The sequence below is a fragment of the Pteropus vampyrus genome, unplaced genomic scaffold, assembly GCF_000151845.1.
Source record: "Pteropus vampyrus isolate Shadow unplaced genomic scaffold, Pvam_2.0 Scaffold52, whole genome shotgun sequence".
In the NCBI taxonomy this organism is placed as follows: domain Eukaryota; kingdom Metazoa; phylum Chordata; class Mammalia; order Chiroptera; family Pteropodidae; genus Pteropus; species Pteropus vampyrus.
Window position 1 is genome coordinate 1,848,770 of NW_011888833.1, and position 23,331 is coordinate 1,872,100.

The 23,331-nt window shown below is 46.3% G+C and overlaps 1 protein-coding gene and 1 long non-coding RNA gene across 2 annotated transcripts in view; both read left to right on the top strand.

Moving 5' to 3' along the window:
• Positions 1-23,331, top strand: part of FLT1 (fms related tyrosine kinase 1) — a 105,130-nt gene that overhangs the window by 24,219 nt on the left and 57,580 nt on the right. The window contains exons 6-8 of the mRNA XM_023530708.1: positions 9,334-9,442; positions 15,270-15,578; positions 19,981-20,127. Coding sequence (XP_023386476.1) covers positions 9,334-9,442; positions 15,270-15,578; positions 19,981-20,127 — 565 coding nt within the window. The remainder of the gene's footprint in view (positions 1-9,333; positions 9,443-15,269; positions 15,579-19,980; positions 20,128-23,331) is intronic.
• Positions 11,457-13,184, top strand: LOC111739652. Its single transcript, XR_002780333.1, has 2 exons — positions 11,457-11,683; positions 11,945-13,184. It is a non-coding gene; the product is annotated as an uncharacterized LOC111739652 (long non-coding RNA).

Genomic DNA, 23,331 nt, shown 5'->3' on the forward strand with positions numbered 1-23,331 from the left:
GGCTCGGGGCGCATACTGCATGCGGGAAGATACAGGGAAAACAATTCCTTACTTTTCTATGGCATCTGTAATTCACAAACCCTAAGTGAATTAAATCGTGTAATGCTTATATAATCCTGTGAGATTAACAAGGCAGACATGTTTTTATGCTTATTTTTTAGAAGAGAAAACTTGTCATATGACTAGGAAAAGTCAGGGCGGGACCTGTGTCCCCTCTGACTCCTGGTCCGGTACTCTTTGAACTAACCATCGAACTGTAGCCTGACTGGACTATGGTTTCTGTGGGGTTCAGGTTGGAAGAGCAGGCAGGGAAATGGCCCGTGGATGGCCTGGACTATCAGACAAGAAAGCCCGGGCTTCCCTCAATCCAGTAGCCGAAGGTGTGGGAGCAAAAGGGACTGGTTTAGCCGCTGCCTGGTGGGTGCTGGACAGCACCGCATTGCCCAGGCCAGAGTGGACTTAAGTGTCTTTTTTGATGTCAGGATTTTTTATTCATGTAGGACACAGGATACTTAAGATATAATAAATGATCAGCAAATATTTACACCCATGACTTGAGTAGTAAACCATGTGAAAACAGAACCTTGATAACATGTATCTGAGAGAATACGCTGTCTTCCAGATATAGGTCAAAATATCTCTTTAAAATGGTACTTGGGTAGCCAGTCTAACATAACAAGAGAGATTTTGAGGACTTTTAGAAACAAAAAAGATCTTAAAAGATAAATGACTTCGACACCCTTATTTTATAATTAAACACTTGAGGCCCGAGAGGTTAAAGAGCTTGCCGTGATAGCCCAAAACTCAAAAAGAAACAGACTGAATTTAAGAACTGCTCACTGATGTGTTTCCATATACATTTAATTAGCCCTGGAAAAAATCAGCTTCCTAATGGAATAATGGAATATTCTGATTAAAAGCCGGCCTTTCATAGATGTGAAATGCTATTATTTCCTCGAGGTTTCCATTCATTAACAGACCGTTTTTTCTGTTTGCATGTTTCCTCCACTAGGAACTAATTAAAATCTATATGTCAAATTTTCTAATTGATGCATTTTTATTTCATATTTAACATTTAGAACAGGAAGGATATATAGGATACGCTGGTAGGCTTTTTATTCTCAGATCAGGCAAAATATATTTGTTATTTTTAAGTTTGGAGGATGGATATTGGGGAAAAAGATCGAAGGAAAAGAAGAAAATGTGTGACTTTGTCATCCGAAAGCCTACGCAATGATTTTCATCTCTCCTGTCACATAGGCTGGCCCACGCTGCAAAGCAACATAATGACGACTGACTTTCTTTTTAAAAATAGGTATGACATTTGCTCCAATAATGAAGAGTCCTTTTTGCTGGATCCTGAGAGCAACACAGGAAACAGAATCGAGAGCATCACTCAGCGCACGGCAATCATAGAAGGAAAGAATAAGGTATTCTTTGTAAAAATAAGCATCGGGATATTTGTTCTCAAAACATGCGCGAAGCTCCCAAGTCTGGGGTTATTAGAACTAGATGTAATTCAAATGCTCATTCAAAAATTCAGAGAGAAGACAGTTTCTGAGCTGCGTCTTCATGGAGAGACGCACCAAGACCACTCAGACAGCGGTGTCCTCCGCTGACCGCCAGTTCCGAAGTAATGAGGACTCAGTCCTAACGGAAAAGGTGGAACTGCCTCTTGAACGTGGCACTGGAACACGCCTGTGGCTGTCAGCCCCGGCTGCGTGTTAGCGTGCTCTCCCAATCACTGCTATATCAGAACCTCTTCTTTGAGCTAACAGCTGCCTGGGAGCTTCTAGCACGTAACCAGGATTGACAGTCACTGCCACACGAAAGTGGGATGGTGACAAGCAAAAGCTAGTCCAAGACTTAAGGCTAAAGTGAATCGTGTCCGTGGCACACGCTGTCTTGTTTTCCCTGTCTTTGCAAAGGCAAAGCCTGACTACACTGAGGTGCACAGACACACACAGTATCTCCAGATTCCCTGACCTATGATATGCAAATCAAAACCACAAGGAGATACCACCTCACGCCTGTCAGAAGGGCTATTATCAAAAAGACAGGACATAAGTGTTGGCGAGGACGTGGAGAAAAGGGAGCCCTCATGCACTGCTGGTAGGAATGTAAAATGGGGCGGCCACTGTGGAAAACAGGATGGAGGGTCTCGAAAAATTAAAGACAGAACGACTGTATGACCCAGCAATCCCACCTCTGGGTATTTATTTGAAGAAAATGAAAACACAGACTCAAAAAGACATAGGCATCCCTCTGTCCAATGCAGCATTATTTTACAGTAGCCAAGACATGGTAACAACCCAAGTGTCCATCCGTGGATAAAGAAATGGTGCGTATACACAAAAGAATATTATTCAGTCTTAAAAAAGAATGAAATCTTGCCGTTTTTGACAACACGGATGGACCCTGAGGGCATTCTACTAAGTGAAATAAGCCAGACAGAGAAAGACAGATACCATCTGATCTCAGCCAGTACGCAGAATCCAAAAAAAAAAAAAAAAAAAACAAGAAAATCAAGCTTGTGGATGCAGAGAACAGAGTGGTGGCTGCCAGAAGCAGAGCGTGCGGGGGCGGGCGAAGCGGGGAAGGGGCGTCAAATGGTATGACCTCCAGTTACAAAGTCAGTAAGTCCTGGGATGCACTGCACAGCATGGGGAATACGGTCAGGAGCAATGCCTCATGGCACACTTTAAGCTGCTTAGAGAACAGATCTTAAAAGTTATGATCACGAGAAAAAAAGTGTGTAACTAAATATGGTGACCAGTGTTAACTAGACGTATAATGGTGATCATTTCGTAACATATACAGATATCAAATCGTTATGTTGCACACCTGAAACTCATAATGTTATATGCCAATTACACCTCAAAAAAAAAAACAAAACAGAGACTTCTAACTTGCCCCCCCTAGTCCCAACAGAATCAGGGTCTAACAGGTGTCTTTTCTGCCTCCACTGTGCTCCTCCTCCTCCACTCCCCTAACCCCTACTGAGCCTCAGCAAAGCTGCCGTCTTGTGGATCAGGCAAATCTTGGTGGATCTAAGACCTGGAGGCATTTTTTTCTGTTGAATTAGTGGAAAACATACTGAAAAATATGCTATATCAGACACAGGGTAGTGATGCTTTAAAAAGGAAAAACATCAGATAAGCCCTTCTGAAACATCTGTTTACATGTGCATGTCTCGATTTGGAGTAGTCTGTTAATATGGATGCTTCTGCCTGAGTGTGGTTATGCTTATGTTATCTATTTATTCGGCTGTATTCTTTGCATTTGAAGGCGACAGAGTAGATGGCATCATTCTCCGTGCAGGATTTAACAATAACAACAAATAACATCTAAATTCTTCATCATGTTAAACTTTTCGGCATATGCTAATATCGACATCATTCTTTGGCCGGTCAGAGTGGTGTGGTTACCTCCATTTTAAAGATAAAAACTGGGGTGATTAGACAGTTAGCTCAAAGTAGCAAACGAGAAAGTTTTCCTATTCCAAAACCCAGTGCTGTGCCAGCTAAGCCCATAGAGAAATTAACTGAAACGGTGATGGCTGGCATGATCGTATCAGCAATCACTTGTCAAGGATTTAGGAAACGTTTTTACAACTAGCAGTAGCTGTAAGTAGTTTATGGTTTTTTTCTCTAATACAAACGAACAATAGTTTAAGACATTCCGTGATGCGTAGCTATTGATGGGAGAGCAGCTTAATGAAATATTTAGCAAAGAGGAAATTCTATAAACTTTAAAGTTTAATTTGAGTGATGACACTTTTTTTTAAAACAGGAATTTGCCTCAGAATAGAAATCAAGTTAGTTGTCACAAAGTACTAGAAAATCTCAAGATGCCACTGATTGTGTCAATTCATTTTGCCTCTTCCTGGCCATAACTGCTGGATATTAAAACAAGAATTTATGAGCTCAATTTCTGTGGTAGCGTCTAGTCCTATTTTGGTATCCTAGCCACAGAAATACACAATAGAAAAGAAAATGGAAAATGAAAAAGTTAATTGAGGTTTCTGATGAGCCTGAACCATGAAGGAGCAACCTGATTTCTGTGCTGAATACCTGTTTAAGAACCAGTGGGCGGAGGAACATGAAGGAACATGAAGGAACTTCCAGATCTCTCCCGGGCAGGCGTGAAACATATTTACTGACTTGCAATTCTGTAGTTACACAGAGGTTTAACTCTCCATCTCTTGAACACAGCTGGCACTTGTACCGCCCCATAGCAGTCTAGAGCAGTGGGATCAAGCTCTGCCACTTCCTATGCTGCATAACCACATACGAATCAGTTCACCTCTCTGAGCCTGAGTTCTCTCCTCCAAAAATATGCAGCTAATAACATTTTTCCTATCTAATTTGCCTATCGTTATAAAGATGATTGTCATGTAGACCCTAATGCAATTCTCCGAATTGACTGCGATCACATACAATGAAGACCATTTGTTAAACAAGTATAAGCGATGAAAAACACTTAATACTCTTTGTAAACAGTTGCTCTACGTGTATGTCTGTATACAGATATATAACGTCCTATTAGCAGCTGTAACTGTAACACATTAGACTTTAAATTATTAATTTCACGTCCTAAACTTAGAAGAATTTACTTCTTTTACTTTCAGCATCTATTAATGTACCTACCTTTCTGTGTGTCTAAAAAAATTTACCTTTCATATGATGATGACAGATGGAAGTTTTGCTATTTCAGAATGATTTGCACAGGTCTTTTCTTTACAATTAAAATCGCTTTATGTTCTGTACATTTTTAGTCCCAATTTAAGACTATAACGCCCAGTTTCCCTCCAGGCACATGGCTGGCATACCCAGCAGCACCACCCACAGACCAGGGGACGGAGAGCCCACTGGGGCACCTGCTGGATTTCAGGGGCTTGCGGGTTTTTTTGTGTTTTTGTTTGTTTGTTTGTTTGTTTCTTTGCTTCGTTGTTTTATTTTGTTTCATGTAATTCAAGGAAGAGCGCAGAGGACAATATAATTCAGTTTCCTTACTGGCAAGTTTTGGCCTAGATTGTGAAAAGTGAGTCATCAATGGAGTCGTTAATAGCAAACGTGGTGTTTCACTCTGTTTAAATGGGGCGGCCAGACTACTGGGTCTGGAGGTATGGAACGGGAAGTAGAAAAGGCCCTGTGTGAGGAAAAACACACAGGAAATATGTCTTACAGCATTAATTCTGTGAGGCTGGAGAATCCTGACAATTTTGACATTTTAGCAACGTTTCCATTGAAATCATTTTGAGGTACTTTGGGAAGTATACTGTACGAGGCAGTCGAAGACAGAAGCGTCAATGCCCGACCACAGAATTACGGCTTGTGTTTCGTTTCCCGCATACTCCCTAATTTTTTTCTATTTCTCACGTTCTATTTTTCCATCACCTGGTTCAAATGTGCCACCCTAGGTTAATTTTATTTCTTCCTGAGACACTTAAAAGGAAACTATATTAGAAACATCCCGAGATTACAATCACTGTTCTATATATAGGCTTTTTCTACAAGCTGATGCTGGAAATTAAGCTGAATTACACATCGTGCCATCTATTCTATTCCATGAGGTTCAAATCATATTGTAGTGGTGAATTACTAATACTGAGCAGAAAGGGAGGAAGGAAGGCATATGAATAACTTCCAAACTTACAGTACCTGACGACGGTTTGCATCAGTGTTCCTGAGTCATACAAATAAACCAGGGAATGGACTTTGACAGTCTGTTTCTTATATCTAAATCGTTGAGGTCCTGGCAGGACAAGTAGAGGCACTTGTGGGTTCAGAGCTAAGGTAAAATTGTGGCAAATGAAAACTGATCATAGAAACGACACAAGCATAAATCTTTGAGAATTTCTTTTAGTGAACCTTATGAAATAAATGATTATAATTTCAAGCACTTGTTGCAACTCGAATTCTTGGCACTTCCTCTTACTAAGTATTAAGTTGGTATTTGGTATCCAACTGTTAAACTATTTTTATTTTTTTTCCCTCCCTTGAAACAATAGTATTTGGTTATGATTTGGATTTGTCCCTTTAATTCAGAAGACTCCTATACTGAGTCTTACCGTCCTATACTCACCTATGGCTCACACTTGAGCTCCTTCTTCTGACTCTGTAAAGTTTATACTTCAATGGTCAGGTTGTTTTTCATGAAAATGTTTTCATTTATAATTTAAAAATATATTCTCCGGAAAAAGAGAAGTACTCTAGAAATCAGATAAGTTTTAATAAAGTTGATCATAGGATATAAGTTTCATCTTCTTTCTAAATTTTCTTCTTTCATTATAACTTTTCATTCATCAATCGTATTTTCAAACCATACACACCATATCCATTGAAAACCAGCTTGCAGCTTGTATACGATACTAAGAAAGAAACTCGAATTTCTGTACACGGTAGCGTTTAGCTTATGTGCCCTATCCAGGCTGACTCAAGGAGGTATTCTCGAGGAAAAACCCAATTCAAGGACTAGACAGAACTCTACCAAGAGAGCTGAGCTATTACCTGTAAGGAGTTTTAAGGCAAGATGCAGGTTATGGAGAGAGTTAGGAGCAGAGGCACTGGAGTCCGATGACCCAGGTCTGTCTGTGCTACTGCGTATCTGTGCGTGAGTCACTTAACCTCCGTGACCTCAGCTGCTGCTTCTGCAGAACAGAGTCACACACCCACGCCCGAGGGCCCAGGGAGGATTAAACGAGATAATGCCTGCACACTATCTGGTGCACAGCAAGGGGCACATAAAGGGACCCAGAACCAAAGAAACAGTATAAACCCCCATCTGTGTCATGTTCTAGTTCAATGGTAACAGAAACTTTGGAGAGGTGAGTTCTGGCAGGCTGACTGTGAGGGAGGTGTTTGTTTTGGAAGGGATCACTCGGGCAGAATGAGACTCAAATGCCTTCCTGTCTCCACGGATCACCGGGAGGCCTGATTCATTTCTCTCCCAGGCACCCCGACTCCATTCTGAGCACAGACAGCTTCGGAGCTATCCGACTGTGCTGGAGTCTCGTAAAGTGGCTGTAGCCACCCCCAGACGGCCCGCGCAGGTCCCCAGTATGGCAGATGTATACATCTGATGACTTTCTTTTGCGTGGGACCCAGTTCTCGTTCTCAGGTGCTCTGAGTTCAGTGAAACCAAGATAATTTTTAATAGGAACCCAAACGACTTCCAGATTCAGGGCCCCGCCGTCCGGAACGTCAGACAGTCTGAATGAAGCCAAGCAGAAGGAAGTTTCTCACCTGTTTCTCGAGCAACACTAAATCTGAGGATCTAAATAAGGTTCTGCGGAAGCTCCTTAGGAAAACACTGGCGAGCTAACGCCGTCAGAACGGCAGTGCTCAGCAGAGAGGCGAGCGGCAACAGGGGCCGGCAGCCTGGCCGTGTGCTCCCGGGGTGCGAACCTGTCGCACGCTGGGTGAGGTGTCTCAGCCCAGGCTTCCAGAGACGGAACAGGCAGAGCCTTAGTGTGTCCCTCCAGCTGCCACCAGCTAACACTGCCTTTCACACTGCCACCTACGAGCTTCTCTCTTGCTTTCGTTTTCTCCCATGACTTGAGTGGTAGGTGCAGGACTTCAAAGGAAGTGGCTATCCAGAATTTGTTTTTATTTCTCACCTCTTATAAAGATTAATAATCAAAGCAGAGAGACCTCTGAGCTCTCCTCCAGACTCTTCACTGTTGATTTGCCTTTGTGTGTGTGTTGCTCCTCAAAAGAAGGATAATACTTGATCTTTGAGTAGAGACATCTTCTCTATCAACTTAAAGTAGTCCCTCGAGGTTAAGAACACAGATTGTGTCATATTCATCTCTGTGCCTTCAAACATCTGGGCAATGCCTCGATAAACACTCAGTAAATGTCTGCTAAATTAAATTTAAAATGCCACATATTGCAGACACTTTCATTTCCAATAATTTCAATAATACACAGAGGATCAATGGGCAGTATAATTAAACAGATCCAACAAACAGAAGAGGAAGCATCTTGTAATATTCACCAACCACAGCAAAAATGACAGAATTTGGAGCAATGGACTGGCTGGCTAAAATAAGTAGGAGCATATTTTTAGTCTTCCTGATCTGTAGAATAAACACAGCAGTACTTTCATTTATTGAATGGGATGTGAGAACGTAAGTGTCTGGCATATGACTGAGCAGCTCAGAAGAATGTTCGGACCCTCTGCAGATTTGCGTTCACCATCTTAGAAAGTCCAGTCACATTTCAGCCTGTGTGTTACTTTAGTCTGCACATCACTCAATCATTATACTTCACTGGCACAGCCTCTGCGATTTCAAAGCCTGCGACCAGTTACTCGTGTCCTAGGAGATAGGCTGCAACAATTTATAAATAACTAGATCAACATTTTTTTTTGTAATTTTAAATATGAAAACCTTACTAGCTTTTTCTTTTTTTTCTTTTTTCTTTTTTCTTTTTACATACGGTATGTACTACTTTTTTGCAAGTTTGAATTGAATTTTAAAACTCAATAATTTTTCTGTATTGCTAACTTTTGTCTTAAAAAAAAAGACAGTAAAATGCGAGCCTTTAAGCTATAGCTGTTTCGTTACTTCTTAAGACATCACAGTTTGAAAAAGTGCTTTCAAGGTCACACAAATTTGACTCCTAGTGTTTCTTTAGGGGCTAATTTCTCAAATAGCAGCACTAAAATCTAGTGAAACGATATTGTGTTAATTCATAACTTACACCCTCATTTCCTAGATCAGGAATGGACAGACTGAGAAATTCAGTAACTCACAAACACACGCAACAGTCCTAGTCAGGAGTTTCTGGCCTCTGTCAGCATCATCGGGGCTGCAATGCCACGTTCTTTGAGCACATAAAAGAAATGTTTCGGCCAACCTTCCTCTCTGTCCTTGCTCACCTAACACGCCCACTGTAGAACTAACCAGGAAAGGCTCCTGTCCCCAAAGTGCATCCACGACCTCAGGTCAGCCAAACAAAAGACGGCCTCGGCCTCACCTGTCCTCACTGATGCAGAACTGCCCACCTCGCAGAGTAGGACGTGCAGTCCCACATCCCAGCTTCAGGTCTGTAATTGTCACGCCAGGAGCACGAGATAAATAAGCCTGAAACCCTCATGCGAGTCGGATGTCACAGCCCCCGGTCCCCTGAGGACCTGCTTTCCTGTTATTTTTCCATTCTTGCTGGGGCTCAGCACGGGGAGAGCTTCTGGTAACCACCACCCATGCGGTACGAGCTTTGCTGAATGAATGGGATGTCTGAATGGCTCTGACCCTCAGGAGGAACTCTGGGATGTTCAAATAGCTCTTGGTCCTATCGCTAGCTAAAACGTCCCTTACTTTTGCAGACGGCTAGCACCTTGGTCGTGGCTGAGTCCAGAATTCCTGGAATCTACACTTGCATGGCTTCCAATAAAGTGGGAACGGTGAAGAGGAACATAAACTTTTATGTCACAGGTAAGTCACACGCCTTACGGCCACCAAGACAGCCTGGGGACTTCGGCCCCTCTTCAAATCTTGATCACTTTATAGATTGAGTGACTTTTATTTAAAAAAACAAACACTGTTCCATGGAACTGTTACACTTCGAGTCCCTTCATCCTTTGCTCGCGGGAATGGTCTTCTACATCACTGAGTCTCCCAGAGAGCGACTTCTCTGAATTCTCTCTCAGAGCCATTCGTGCATGTCCCGCTGCCAGGCTGGGCTGTGAATGTGGGAGCTGGTCATGCTCATATTTTGACTCCCGTCAGCACTTACTTAGCACAGGGTCTGGCACACAACAGTTGTTCAATAATAATCAAGGAAACGAATTATAATACATGTGATGGCTTTCCGTTTTTAACCAAGAAGCTAATGGTTTCACAACTTCATTTCACCATTTTGGGAAATGAGGCTCTCCCACAACGACCTGGACCTGAACTTCCCTGACAATAATTAACAGGCTAATTTTTGGTAACATTTAAGAATTTTTAGCTTTAAATATGACAGTCTCTGCAAGTCTTAAAACTTTCAAGGTACACAAATGGCACTCTCTGTGTCCCTCCGTGGGTACAGGAAGGAAGTAAGTAGCTCAAAGTATAAAAACAATTGCCTGGCTCCACACTCCCCCAGTTTCTGAGGAAACCTGGGCGGTTTGCCAACACTCTGGAAACTTCGCTCTGTGTGGGGCAGGCTGTGGCAGCTGCCTGGAGCTCTCCAGAAAGAAGCAGGCAGGTCCAGTGCTGGGAGACGCGTGGGCTTTCAGGTCACAGGGAGGCTTCTGGCAAGCAGGCCACGCCTCCGAGGAGCTGTGCTATGGGTGACACCCTGAGTGGATTCTCAGAGTGTCAGAGCTGGAAGGGATGTGAGAGGCACACAGCAGAGCCACCCTGGACTTCAGTCCGTCCTCCCACGTCTGAGACATGGGCAGGAAACCAAGTCTGCATTCACTCTGAGCAGCAAAGCCCTTCACTTCGAGAAGGCTGTAGAGAGCATTTCACAGGGGCTGCTTCTCAGGTGACGCAGACGGACGAGGCACAGACGTGTGTGCTGTCCTGTGTATGTGGCCGAGAACGGGGTGCCATCCGAACCCGCGCCCGTCTGTGTGGTTTAGGGCCCAGAACACTGAGTGATCCCGCTCCGTTCTGAACAGTCACCGGCTGACACGGTGAGCTCGGCTCTGTGCCGGGCCCGTGGGGACAGCAGCGAGGCCCTGTCTTCCTGGGGACGTGGTTTTAACACCAAGGAAACGAAGAAGAAGGTTAAATGACACAGATGCTAGTATTGAAAGGCATGTGCAGAAGTAACGTGACAGCCGAATCACCGACGTAAGCCAGCGCTGTCCGACAAAAATATAACGTGAGCCACGTCCATCATTTAAAGTTTTCTAGTATCCAGAGTTTTAAAAAGTAAAAAGAAAAACGTGAAATTAATTTTATTTCACCCACTATAGCCAAAATATTATCATTTCAACACGTCATCGATATTTTTTAAAATATCAGACTGCTTCGTTTTTTAAATTTTAAATTAATTAAAATAAAATGGACTGAAATCCAGTACTCCGGTCGCACTAGCTGCACCTGACGTGCTCGACAGCCACGTGCATCGTCCAGCGTGGCTCTGGGCCTTTGAGAAGGAAGCAGGGCCGGCGGGGACCCGGGGTGTGAGGAGGGGCCACACCCTGTGAGCGGTTCGGATGTCAGCGGAGCCAAGGCCAGAGCACCAGTGGAGGCCCTCAAACCACGCACCGCATCACCTGCAAGTTCCAAACCCAGCGAACGAGCTGTTAGATGTGTTTGGTCTCTGGGGACAAATACACCTTCACGGTGACCCGAAAGGTGATGCCCAGATGTGGAATCCCGGGGCCCCTCAGCGTTCCACGGCAGAGGGTGGCAGTGCCTGGAGATGTGGATGGAGCGCACCCTGGCGCCTCGGGGGCCGGCCTGCTTGCCCGAAGTCCCCCTGCGACCTGACAGCCCACGCGTCTCCCAGCACTGGACTCACCTGTCTTCCCTTCCCGTTCCCGGCTCCATCCCACCCCGAGGGGCGCCATGCACCCATGTGTATGGTCTCCCCAGCCGTCACGTCCAACCCACAGCGCTCACGAACAGTCCTCCCAGGGACGCAGAAGTGTTGTGCTCAGCGACAAGGGGTCAGACCTCGGAGGACAGACTCGTGGAGAGACAGGAGACCTGAGACAGTCTGCAGATGGACTTGGGGTCATCTTCCCAGGGAATTTTGGGACCCCAGAGAACCCAGGAAAGATCTAGAAGTGGGGGTAGCACAGGCTCCGAGAGGGCATGGCTGCCTGGCGCCGCAGACTGTCTCCATTGTGGGGAGGGGCACAGCCACACAGAGCCACTCACAGGCCAGGCCAGGGACCCCTCGTGCCTGAGTCGAAGGCAGTACCGGAAGAGGACGAGCACGGGGGCGGGGGAGGGGGGGAGGGCGCGCTCATATCCTGAAGTTCATGGTCCCAGGAAAGGTGCACTGGTGCCCAGCACTAACCGCAGCACCAGTGTCCAGCCCGTCCAGCCCACCAGGTCCATCCTTGCCGTGTCGTACACCTGCACCTGGCCTTGCTGCTGCCGCCCGGCCCCAGCTGGCAGAGCCGATGGCCAGCTGGACTCAATGTCCCCCCCACCTCCCGCCGCTTTATACAGTTAAGGACCTGGAATGAATGGCCGAAACCTTTCTAGACCCCAGGTCTTGTCCCCAGAAAGGAGCAGTGAGAATTCAACGCAAACATGCGGACTCGAAGCTCACGCCTTTTTTCCTCTAGAAATTCAAGAGCCTGAATCTTAAAACGGCGCACGAATTCAGCCAGCCAAGCCCCCACTGCCCGCCACAGATGCCTCTGAATTCTTCTCTACCCGGCCTGAAAAGTTCTAGTTTTGCTTCGTGATAAATCTTTCGCTTACATTATTTCTAAACCGATTATTATCTTTTTCTTACTCAAATTTTTGTCACGAGATTTACTCTCACTAGAGATGAGACCGAACACTCTTCCGAACGTTGCACCCTACGTGTCTGTTTTCTGAAAAACGAGCGTGTATGTGCTCAGTTACACTTGGCCTAGTGCGGGCAGTGCTTTAAAAGATCCACCTAAAATGTCACCGCTTTAAGCCCAGATCTAGATTTGGATCTTTACGGATCCTCATTTCAATCGTGCTGCCCCGCCTTGACATACAGTACTTGGAGCTGCTTTCCAGACGCATGGAAGCTGGTTAGCCGTGGCCCCTGGAACCCCACCATGGCTGCGCCTCTGAACTCTGCCATCACCTACACTTGGAAAAGCAAAACTTCCTCGTAACCGCTCACTTTCCTTTTAGAGGACGTTACTTCCGTTCTTCAGGAGGAGAGAAGCCTTCTCTATTTCCACCTGACAAGTGGGACGCCTTTCGTCCTTGTCATTTCTATGCCTGCCTCTTTTATGAACTGCGTGCACGTGTGACCAGTCAAGTGAAACCGTCTAGGCGTAGGGGGCAGCACTCTCCTGACGCCGCGTGAGCTGCCACGCGTGTGGACCGTGTCAGATGGATGAGAGTGCGTGGGTGCTGGCGGTGCCGCACTGACTCTGCGAGACGCTGAAGTGTGGGAAGCTCTCTTGTCTTGTGTTCACTCGGAGAGTCAGAAGGCAATTCTTTCTTGGGTCTGTTTTTGTACTCAGGCGAAAAAAAAAAAAAATCAACGTGAATTAAAGGGAAAAGTCCCTCCGGATTCATTAACTCGTTTAGGACATTTTATTTATCGTCTTCCATGGAGCGACCCTGAGAAGACATCGTCGTTTGTAAGAGGCTGTCGCATGATGACAGACGCAGAATTTGCCTCGGCAACAGTGTCCCCCGTGTGAGAAACAGACCTCGAAACCTGTTCGGTTCTTGTCCTTCCCCTGTGTGTGCGCTGCGCTTTGCTGGCACTCAGCATGACGATGGGTGTGTTAGCAATTACTGAGGGTGAGACAGGAACAGCGCTGCCTTATCTCCCTGGTTTCCCAGTGCCACTAAATGCATTTTATTTTGAGATTCCTGGTGGTGCTTGGCAAAGATAAACAAAATCTTCCATCAGGAAACCTGTGAGCTATTTCCACAGGAAGTTTCAAATCACTAAAGTAAATAGAAACTCTCTACATGATCTTGGTGGTGTTGCTTGGGCTCCCTTGGGCTCTAGTACCAGGATGAGACCTCGTAAATGGAGTCTGTGGTCTTTCAAGAAATGCCCTGATTGCTACCAGTGCACAATACTTCTGTTCCAGTATCTGTGTGAAAGGTGATGGCTGGCGTTTTAATCCTGTGCTTGGAAAATGTCCCAAATATAAAAAGATGCTGAATTAGAGGGGCTATTTCTGACACCTTATTGTTATGTTAAAAACGACTGTCAGCGGCTTCTGCATCTTCTGGCACATTCTTAAATTTTCATTTTAAAAGCAGGAAAGCCTCCACTGGCCTCCTCTCTCTCCAGCCACTGACAGCCCCAGAAGCCACTGTCACCCCCGCTCCCAGGTTTCAAATGAATACTTTGGCATTTCTTCAGACGTGACACTTTATAATAAAGCCAAAGCCCAGAAAAATCAGAAAAACAAGCAAAGTGAGATTTAGGAAAGAGTTGATGTGATATCTAATTTTGGACTATTGTCCCCTGAAGGTTTAAAGGTTTCTTTATAGCTTTGTGCGCAAAGGATAATAATAATAGCATAACACAGCGCTTTTCATCTTCAAAGTACTTTGTAAAATGTTGGCCCAAATTCTTTGCTCAAATACAGATACACCACGAGTAACAAGCAACACGAGGGGTTTGAGAGCAGGTCAGTTCAGGGCCAGCGGCCAACGGTTTTTTTAAATCCCCTGGTGAAATGGTCCAGAATGACAAGGCAAGTCCCATGCGGAAGCCAAACGGTGGCCCAGGGGGAGAAGGCGGCGGAGCGGGGCTCGGGAGGGGTCGCCAGAGGCTCTGAGGAGACGGGGATGAAGGTTAGCCAGGGAGGGACGTCAGAGGAGATGGCTTTTGATGACAGTCGCATTCAGAAAATGTTTAATAAACTTTGGGGAGTAAATCTGATTTTGGAAATGATCCCCGCCGCCCGCCGTTGCCCCCACGTTGGGATCCGCAGCTCTTCTGGGTTAGTTGTCTGCATTTCCAGAAGGAACTTCGCTCTTTTCTGTCTGAGTGGACTGGTCACCGTGAAAGGGGGCCTGCGCAAGGACGCTGGCCCTTCTCTGCCCGCTCCGCCCTCTGGCTCGGCAGAAGGCAGGGACAGTGGAGAGAGAGCACGGGAGGCGGATGCTGTCAACCCGGCTGCAGGAGACTGGGGGGACTGGTTGCTTTTTTCTAGGAAAGCCGAGGGTTAAGGTGGCGTCTGCTGGCACGACCCACGGCCCCCGGCGTGCCCCTGGGACCACCTGCTCTCACGTGTTCACCTCGGGTTTTCAGTACAAATCGCTGTTACTATTTCGCTGTTTTGCCCGTTTTTAGCGGGGGTAGCTCTGTACGTGATAAAGGAGTGGGGAACGTGGTTATCGTCCCAAGTCGTAAAACAAATTCCACTCTGAAGAGCCATTCTGGGCGAGTAAGGAAAACGTCCACCGGACTAACTGCCCCGTTCGGCGCTTCCTGCCCCGCGGGAGGGGCTGAGCGGGGTCCCGCCTGCTGCCTTCCATCAGGTCCCCTCGAACAGTAAGATCAGTCATCACCCTTCCGAGGCCGGTGCCGCGAAAACCCAAGTAGGAACGGTTCTTTAGATCCGACTGCCTCCGGGTGACACGCCGGTTTTTCTATGGACTCATGTTCTTTCTTCTTCTTTTACAGACGTGCCGAACGGATTCCACGTTACGCTGGAGAAGATGCCCACGGAGGGAGAGGACCTGAGACTGTCGTGCACGGTGAACAGGTTCTTGTACGGAAACGTCACGTGGATCCTGCTGCGGACGGTCGGCAACCGAACCGTGTGGCACAGCATCAGCAAGCAGAATCAGGCCGTCATGACGGCCTTCTCCATCACCCTCGACCTCGTCATCAGGAACGTGTCCCTGGAAGCTTCAGGCACCTATGCCTGCAGAGCCAGGAACATATTCACAGGGGAAGAAATCCTTCAGAAGAAAGAAGTTACAATCAGAGGTGAGCACTGCAACAAAAAGGCTGTTTTCTCTCGGATGTCCAAATTTAAGAGCACCAGGAGTGATTGTACCACACAAAGTAATGTCAAACATTAAAGGACTCACTCAGAAGTAACAGTTGTCTCATATCATCTTGATTTATTGTCACTGTTGCTAATTTTCCGGCCCAGAGGAGATGCTCCTCCCAAAATGAGTTTGGAGATGACAGAGTAATAATGAGCCCCAGGCCCGCGCCGGCCCCCCAGGCCGAAGGGCGCCCGGGGGCGCGGCTGGATTTGGAGGACCTCGCAGGCACACTCTGTGCTTCTGCTCTTTGCTGTCTTCTCCTGCCTGATAAACAACAACTGGGAACCGGTCCTTTCCTTCCGCTTTGATGCCAACCTCTTTTTACTGTTAAGTTTCAAAGCTGCACAAACCGAATAATTTAAACAGATGCTGGTTTCTGCCAAAGACGGACATGAATAAGTTAACTTTCCAGCTCAGAATGAGTACAGTTGAATTTGAGACTCTGTTGGACCTCTGCCTGGGTTTATTTTGTACTGTTTCATCTGCTCTTGATTTGTAAATAGCACCTGGATAGCAAGTTATAACGCTTATTTATTTGAAAATGCTTTTTTTTTTTTTTTCCCCCACATTAAGCACATTAATAAGGTGGAGCTTCTAAAATGGGCCCCGGGTGCAAGATGTTGGTGTAATTCAGAGGTATGAAGGGTTTATCGCAGTATGAATCATGAGGATCCACCCAAATCGAGCCCGCTTCCCTCCCCTCGTGCAATTCCAGGTAGCTAGTCCAGGGGGCGGTGTCCTCCTCACCGCCTGAGTGGACGGAACAGATGAGTGACGGCCCCTGAAAGAAAGTGGGTCACGCCTTCATTTTAAATATTTGTGTCCCCTGGTTATTCTTTTAAAGAACTTTATCCTGTTTAATTGATGGCATTCAAAGGTGTACCACAATCGATTATCAAGGAAATAAAGGCTATTATGATCAGAGATTTAATGCATTCTTCTAAATGTAAATCTATAATCTGTCCACTAAAAAAAGTCCACTTTCTCCATAAGCCTGTGTTAATAGGATTTTTGTGGGGATTAAGAAATGGCAAAACTACAGAAGCAGAATTCAGAGTCATTGAAAAATGGATACGCCATTTTTAAATCGAGAGAGACCATAATCTCTTATTTTAAACTTGCATTTGGGGGCAAAGTGACCTTTTTCACCAATTTAATATGCATTGTTTTGTTGTTTTCATTTATGATTGATCATTATATGGGATTTGCATGAACTATTGGAAAACAAACTATAATGACCAAAATAGTACGGCTGAGAACACAGTGGCTGAGCCGTTCAACAGGAGGTGACAATGACAACCTTCCAGGCTTGGGAACTCTCTAGGCCGTTTCCTACTTTAGGTAGCAGACTCTGTCCCACGGCTAAACTTGTCTTTCACGTGGGAATTGCTTTTGTCAAGTGTGAAAGAGTAAACAATACCATTTCCAGAGCCCCTGAAAGCTCTGAAAACAATTAGCAACCTGGAAGTTGTCAGCCCAAAGGAAAGAATTATCAATTGTATCTCAAAATTTTACCTATGGCTCTTGTGCCTGGCGTCTTTGTTCATTATAAGCCAGTGTGTTCCTTCAGGAAACAAGGCCTCGGGACCGCAGAACGGGGAAGCCTCCATTTTTATGAGAGCCGAACCAGCCGCTGGTTTGGGGAGTGGACTGGACATGCAGAATCTATCATTTCCTTCCCCTTAAAACTGCAGTTTTCATGGGGAGGGGGAAGGCAGGGTGCTCATATTTACAGGCGAAGATTCTAAGAATTCTGTAACTGATTGTTTGCTGTGTAATTAATCCTTCTGGACAGTTCCAAAAAGAAAAACTTTTTTTTTTTTTTTTTTTTTAGTAGTTACTCTTTTGGGGGTGGAGTAAGGGGAGGATACTGGGAAAAGAGAAAGGAAGAGAGCCCAGTGTGGACGAGGGAGATGGAGCAGTGGGCATGAGGCTGGTTCCTCGGCCCCCGTTCCAGGTGGAGAACGGGAACCCATGGACGGGACACTGGGCCTGACACGGAAAAGCGAAGCGGCGACCGGGCAGGGGGCTGTCTGTGGCCACTGACGACGGCAGGAATGTTCTGTCGCTCCTGATTTTCTCTGTGTGAAGGGAGCCTTGTTTATGTTTGGAAAGCAGCTACCTGTTTCCATTAAATAACAGGTTCAAAAACAGGGGCTCAATGTTCCTGCCTTATCTAAAAACCAAAATAGATGACTAAAAAGTATAGACTGGAAACTGATAAAATGATTCCTTGGTTAATTGGTCATTTAGAAACTAGCCAAAAATGAGACTTTTCGCATAGGAGAACATTTTTTCAGAAATGGACACAAAGGAAAAAAAAATCATAATACCATATGTTTCAGACTTGTTTATATGAACTGTGTGTTTGAGATTCCTGGGTCAACTCTGGGGGCTTTCTGCTGCTTCTCTGGTCTGAAGTCTGTGTAGGACAGACGGGGCCTGTGGGAGTTCTTCGTGACATTTACGTTAAAGTGTTCCTGTGTTGGTGTCCCTAGTTTGCAGCCATGAAAATGAGCTGGGTGTTGCGGGCCCTACATTCAGAGTTCCCTTGTACCACAAGGCCTGTGGGCAGTGACAGATTATCTGGTCACTCTCAGTGCGTGGGAAACAGTGACCGTGCTCAGAGAAGCTGTTACAGTGTAGCTCAGTGAACAGAGTTTTAAATGAGACATGTCGGAGTTGGCTTGCCACGGCCACTGTAAGAGCTATCAAACTGAAGGACTTGACAGATGGCTGCAGTTTCCACTAGGAAAAGCTATTTGACAGACTGCGCAGGATGCAAACACAGAAATATTACAGCACTTCTGCCCAGGGGTGAGACAGAGTAGGAAAGAGAGCGAAGCAGGCAAGACGATCGGCGCTGTCGTCCACTCCACACGCTGTCTGGAGAGTTCCGGAACCACAGCGCTTCCGGCAACATGCTCCTTTGCCTTCAGAGTTCATTTTGTACGGAATGAGGAAAGACGAATGATCAGCTACGGAAATCAAAATGTAATGAGAATCTGTTTCTCCTAACAGGTAGTAACCCTGCCCTGTTACGCTACATCCACACGTTATAAGTTACATGACAATACACTTTAACCGGAGAGCTCTAAATCGCTTCGATGAATGCTAATCCTGAGAGTTTCCTGCAGGAGTAAAGAGAGAGACAGGTGTGGGGACCCGGCAGGACGGCGGCAGGGGCACGGAAGCAGAGCCACGTGTCACCTGTCGTAGTGCTGTAATCACCCCGAGCTGCTTTCACAGCTTTAGGACAATAAGACGGGAGTCAGAAATGGTCAGAGAAAGCTCGTACTGTGTGACTGAAACCAGTGACGCAGAGTGTGTAAGTCACGCCCAAACCGTTTCAATTTCTCTTCCAGGGTTTGCTACGAGGGGCAGACGGACGATTTGGGAGGGTGGGACAGACATCATTCCTTTATTCTTTCCCCTTGGAAGCTCGAGCTACCTACCCATCCGCCCCCGCCTAACTAGAATGTACACACATCAGCAGGACTGACCGGTAGACACCCCTCACTCGGGCCCTGGGGTACTGCTGTTTGGACGTGGGATTTTAATGTTGTAACGTACCGCATCCTAATGTATTAAATTCATTTTGTTGTACTACATGGGTTGGGATTTTATTAAAATAAATTGTATTGTATCATATTTGTATGTTTTAAGAGAAAATAATATAAAATACAATATTTGTACTATCATATAGTGCAAAACCCGCAAATCTGTGCCTCTGCCTCTTGAATGAACCCTTCGGTGGCTTGCATTTGGTACGGGAAGGGAAGAAAGAAAGAATCAATAAAGCTTTCAAAGTTCAAAAAATTCTCCTGTTTGGTCTGTGACCTTACGATTTAGGTTACCGACAGCTGAGGAACACAAACTGCCTTCACAAACACGACAATACAGACACTTACGAAATCATGTTAGCTCATCGTCGCCATGCTATCTATTTATAGAAAAAGTCATTGCAAAGCTACACCCCACATGTCTTTCCTGTCCAGTTCCTAAAGTATGATGCAAAATCCTTAGGTTTTAGAAAAGCTTCTCTCAAAAAAAAGAAAGAACACTGATTGGCCAAGCAAAAACCTTGGTAGTGAAATCTGAAAATACGGAACTTAGTTCTCGATTTTACTTTGTGTTCGAACGACTTTCAATTTATTATACCAACTTAATAAAGAGGAAGCGGGAGGTTAACCATAGAAGAGAAATTGAGGGGAAAAAATTACGAATGAAACCTTACGGCTGAGCTTTGCTGTTTCTATATAAATTTCAAATGTCGATGTGCGTGGACGAGAAGAGAAGGAAGCTGACGAGTCATGACAACTCTCTTTGTTCGCTAGGTCAGGAAGCACCGCGCCTCCTGCGGAACCTCAGCGACCACACCGTGGCTGCCAGCAGCTCCACCACCCTAGACTGCCACGCTCACGGCGTCCCCGAGCCTCAGCTCACCTGGTTCAAAAACGACCACAAAATACAGCAAGAGCCCGGTAAGTGATGCTTTCCTGTGCTCACGCTTTCTCATCGCCCCCTCTCCCCGTAAGGTTCCTGCCACCTCCATCCAGCAGCTGGAGCACCTGTGGGTAGAGGTGCAGAGCGTGGGGCTCCAGCTCATGCTTCCGCGAAACGAGAACTGTGCGAGGCAGGTCTTCTGCAGACCATTCCTAACCCGGCAGAAAGGTCCTCCTGCAACCCGCTTTATGGGGCATTCAAAAAGAAATGGTCAGAGCCACTCAGGAGAGGCTTCGGTTCGCCTGGGCAACGGGAAGGTGAAGACTAGTTCCTGGGCTTGAGGTTTAGCAGAACTCTGAACAACTGGCACAGATGAAGTTCGCAGCGGGTTTATGATCTTCTAAATTCGCCTATTCCAGTTTTAACGATTTGGTAAAAAGAATATTTTAATGACATTTTATACTACTGGTAAAAAAAAAAAATCTAAACTGATGGTCCTGTGTGCATTTTCCCCTCAACAAAAAACAGCTCTATGCTCACCCTCCCCTGCCTTAAACTTGACATTCTAGCAACTGCCACACTCGGAGGTCGCTGCGCATTGCACACGTAACATTACGCTGCACCCCCCATGCTGCTTCTGTTCCTGTGGCCCCTGGAGCACCTGCCCTTCCCACACCCCTGAAGACACAGACAGGAGTGTCTTACCTACCTCCTGCACAGTGGAGGCAGGTCCTCCATGAGTCTTTATTATTTACAAACGTCTCCATGCTCTCTTATTAAGCTGTTTTATAGTCATCCATTCGTACGTGTCTGTATTGTCTCTGCACGTTTCTGCTGCTCTCTCTCTACACGTTATCATCGTTCAAGTATATAATCTCACTGCAGTGTGTCATCATATCAGGCCCTCACCCTGAGGGCTGACGGTGTATCTGGGTCTTATTTGCATCTTGTCTTTTTATCCTCAGAACCTGGCATAGTGCGTGGCAATCGATAAATGTTTCATATGTGAATGAGCGAATGAATGAATGAATGAATGGTTTTCGGAAAATCTTATCCTATCTTCAGCTAGTTCACCTGGTAGCACAAACGCCTAGACTTGGTTTGGGGATGGGGGGTGAGGAGAACTGTATCATAGAATTTTTAAAGCTAAAGGGACCTTTGAAATATCTCTAGTCTCATTTGTAAAATAGAAAGTTTAGGCCCAAAGAGGTAAAGTGGTTGGCCCAAGATGACACGCTAAGGCGGGCAGTTTCCTAGATGACAAATCCTCTGAGTTATTCTACCAAAACGCAAGGATGAATGAATCCGTGAATAAACAGCTGCTGAAACCACAGCGGTGCCACCCTCCCCTCAGAGTCAGGGCTCACATCCAACGCCCAAAGAAGCCCTGTGCCGAAGCAGTCGGGTAAACCGCGGTTTCAGACGCTGGGTGACTCTTTGAAAGAAGCACATCGGACCTAAGTTCCGTTTTCATAACTGGGATGTAGGTTAAAGAGTTACAGTGGAACAAATCTGAAAGCTCGTGACCATCCAGGACTACAGGATAAGCGGGAAGAGACTGTCCCACGCCAGCCGCCACAAACGGAACAACCTGCGCACTCGGGGAGGCTTCGCGCGGCTCTGCCTCCCAGGTCAGAGCATCTGGGCATCTCGCTCATCTATACGCTCAGTTATCGCATCGGGATAATACTGACCGCTGCGCGGGCACGTGGCGAGGTGTAAATGAGTTAGCATAACTAAGCTAGCACGTCGTCGTGACTTAGTAAATGCCACTTTCTGGAGCCACTTCGTGTATATAGAAATTGGCCAGTGAGTTGTCAGAATTTGTTGGAAGGTGTCCGAAGGTTTAACAAGACCGCTCAAACGTCAAGCAAGTCGAAATCCGATAAAGACACCTTCCTCTCGCTTTTTATTTTTTTTAATCATCTGAGGGCTAAAAGAAGAGTATCGAAGAGTCTTATAGAAATTCTTATAAAAATCTTTAATAAATATCATTCTAATAAGCTAATATTAGCACTTACTGAGTTCAACTGAACTAAGTTGCCGATTTCATGTCTTCCCTTTATTCACTCTTTAAAACTACTAGAGCCTTTCGTTTCTTAATTTTCTGGAGATAATCTCTGACATGTATATAATATTTATAAAGTTTCACACGAAAGCGTCCCACTTGAGGCAGCAAATTCATCAGCCAACGCGGCATGCTCTGTGACCAGGGCCCTTTCGTTCACACATGTAGATATGTTCAAAAACACCAATTCCTTGTGATTACGTCTTTTTACAAACCTCTGAGTAAAGGTTCCAGGTGTCCAAATTGATAACCCTTGATTCACTGGTCGTTCCAAAGCTGAAACGGGAAAGCAGCAGGCCCGCGGCCGGAGAGGCGGTCGTCACACGCTGAGCCTCTGGAAAGCCAGACTGAGCCCGAGAGCCCCGAGCACAAGCTGCGCCCCTCAGAGGCCCGAGAGCCTGGCAGCTCGGAGCGAGTCTACGCACTGACGGGATTTCAGTGACCTTGGACCACTGGCAGGGTCCGGCCCATTGTCATTGTTGTTTGTTAAGTGACAACTTACTCTAGTCCAAAGAAAATACAAGAGAGGAAGCAGGGCACACACAAGGGCTCACGCGCTAGACGGGTGGCCACGAAATGCCCGCTGACAGGACTTCGGGGGGACGTTTTCATCCCTCCACATTTCCTTCCAGGAAAAGCTTTCAGTGGGGCACGGCCGTCCCGTAGGAGAAATGCAATTTCAAGAGAGCGTTCTGAAAGCTGAGCAGTAAAGTCCTAGGCCAAAGGGCACCCAGCAGGGACGAAAGGGACCCCCAGCCAGCAGGCGCAGGAAAGCATGTGCACGGGGACATGAGGCAATGCCACCAGGGCCCCCAAACGAGAAGCAAGCAGGCACCCTGGAGAGCACACTGCCCGACACCCCGCAGAGAGGGCACCTGTCGCCCAGGACAGCAGGCTCCCCGGGCCACCGGCTGGGCACCCCCCTGCTGATTGGGACCCACCCCCTCCCCTGGACAGCCTGCTCCCTCTCCCCTCCCCTCCCGCAGCCTCTGGGCCAGCGGCCGGCCCCTCACCCCGAGGGACCCTTCTTTGACACCCCATTCTCTGCTGTCTGGGTGTCATGATGCCTGTCACAGACCACATTACTCACTTGTTCTCGTTCTACGTGTGCTTATTTTAAAAACCTCTGAAGATAGGCATGATATCTTAATGTCTCCGTTATGAAAAAACATAA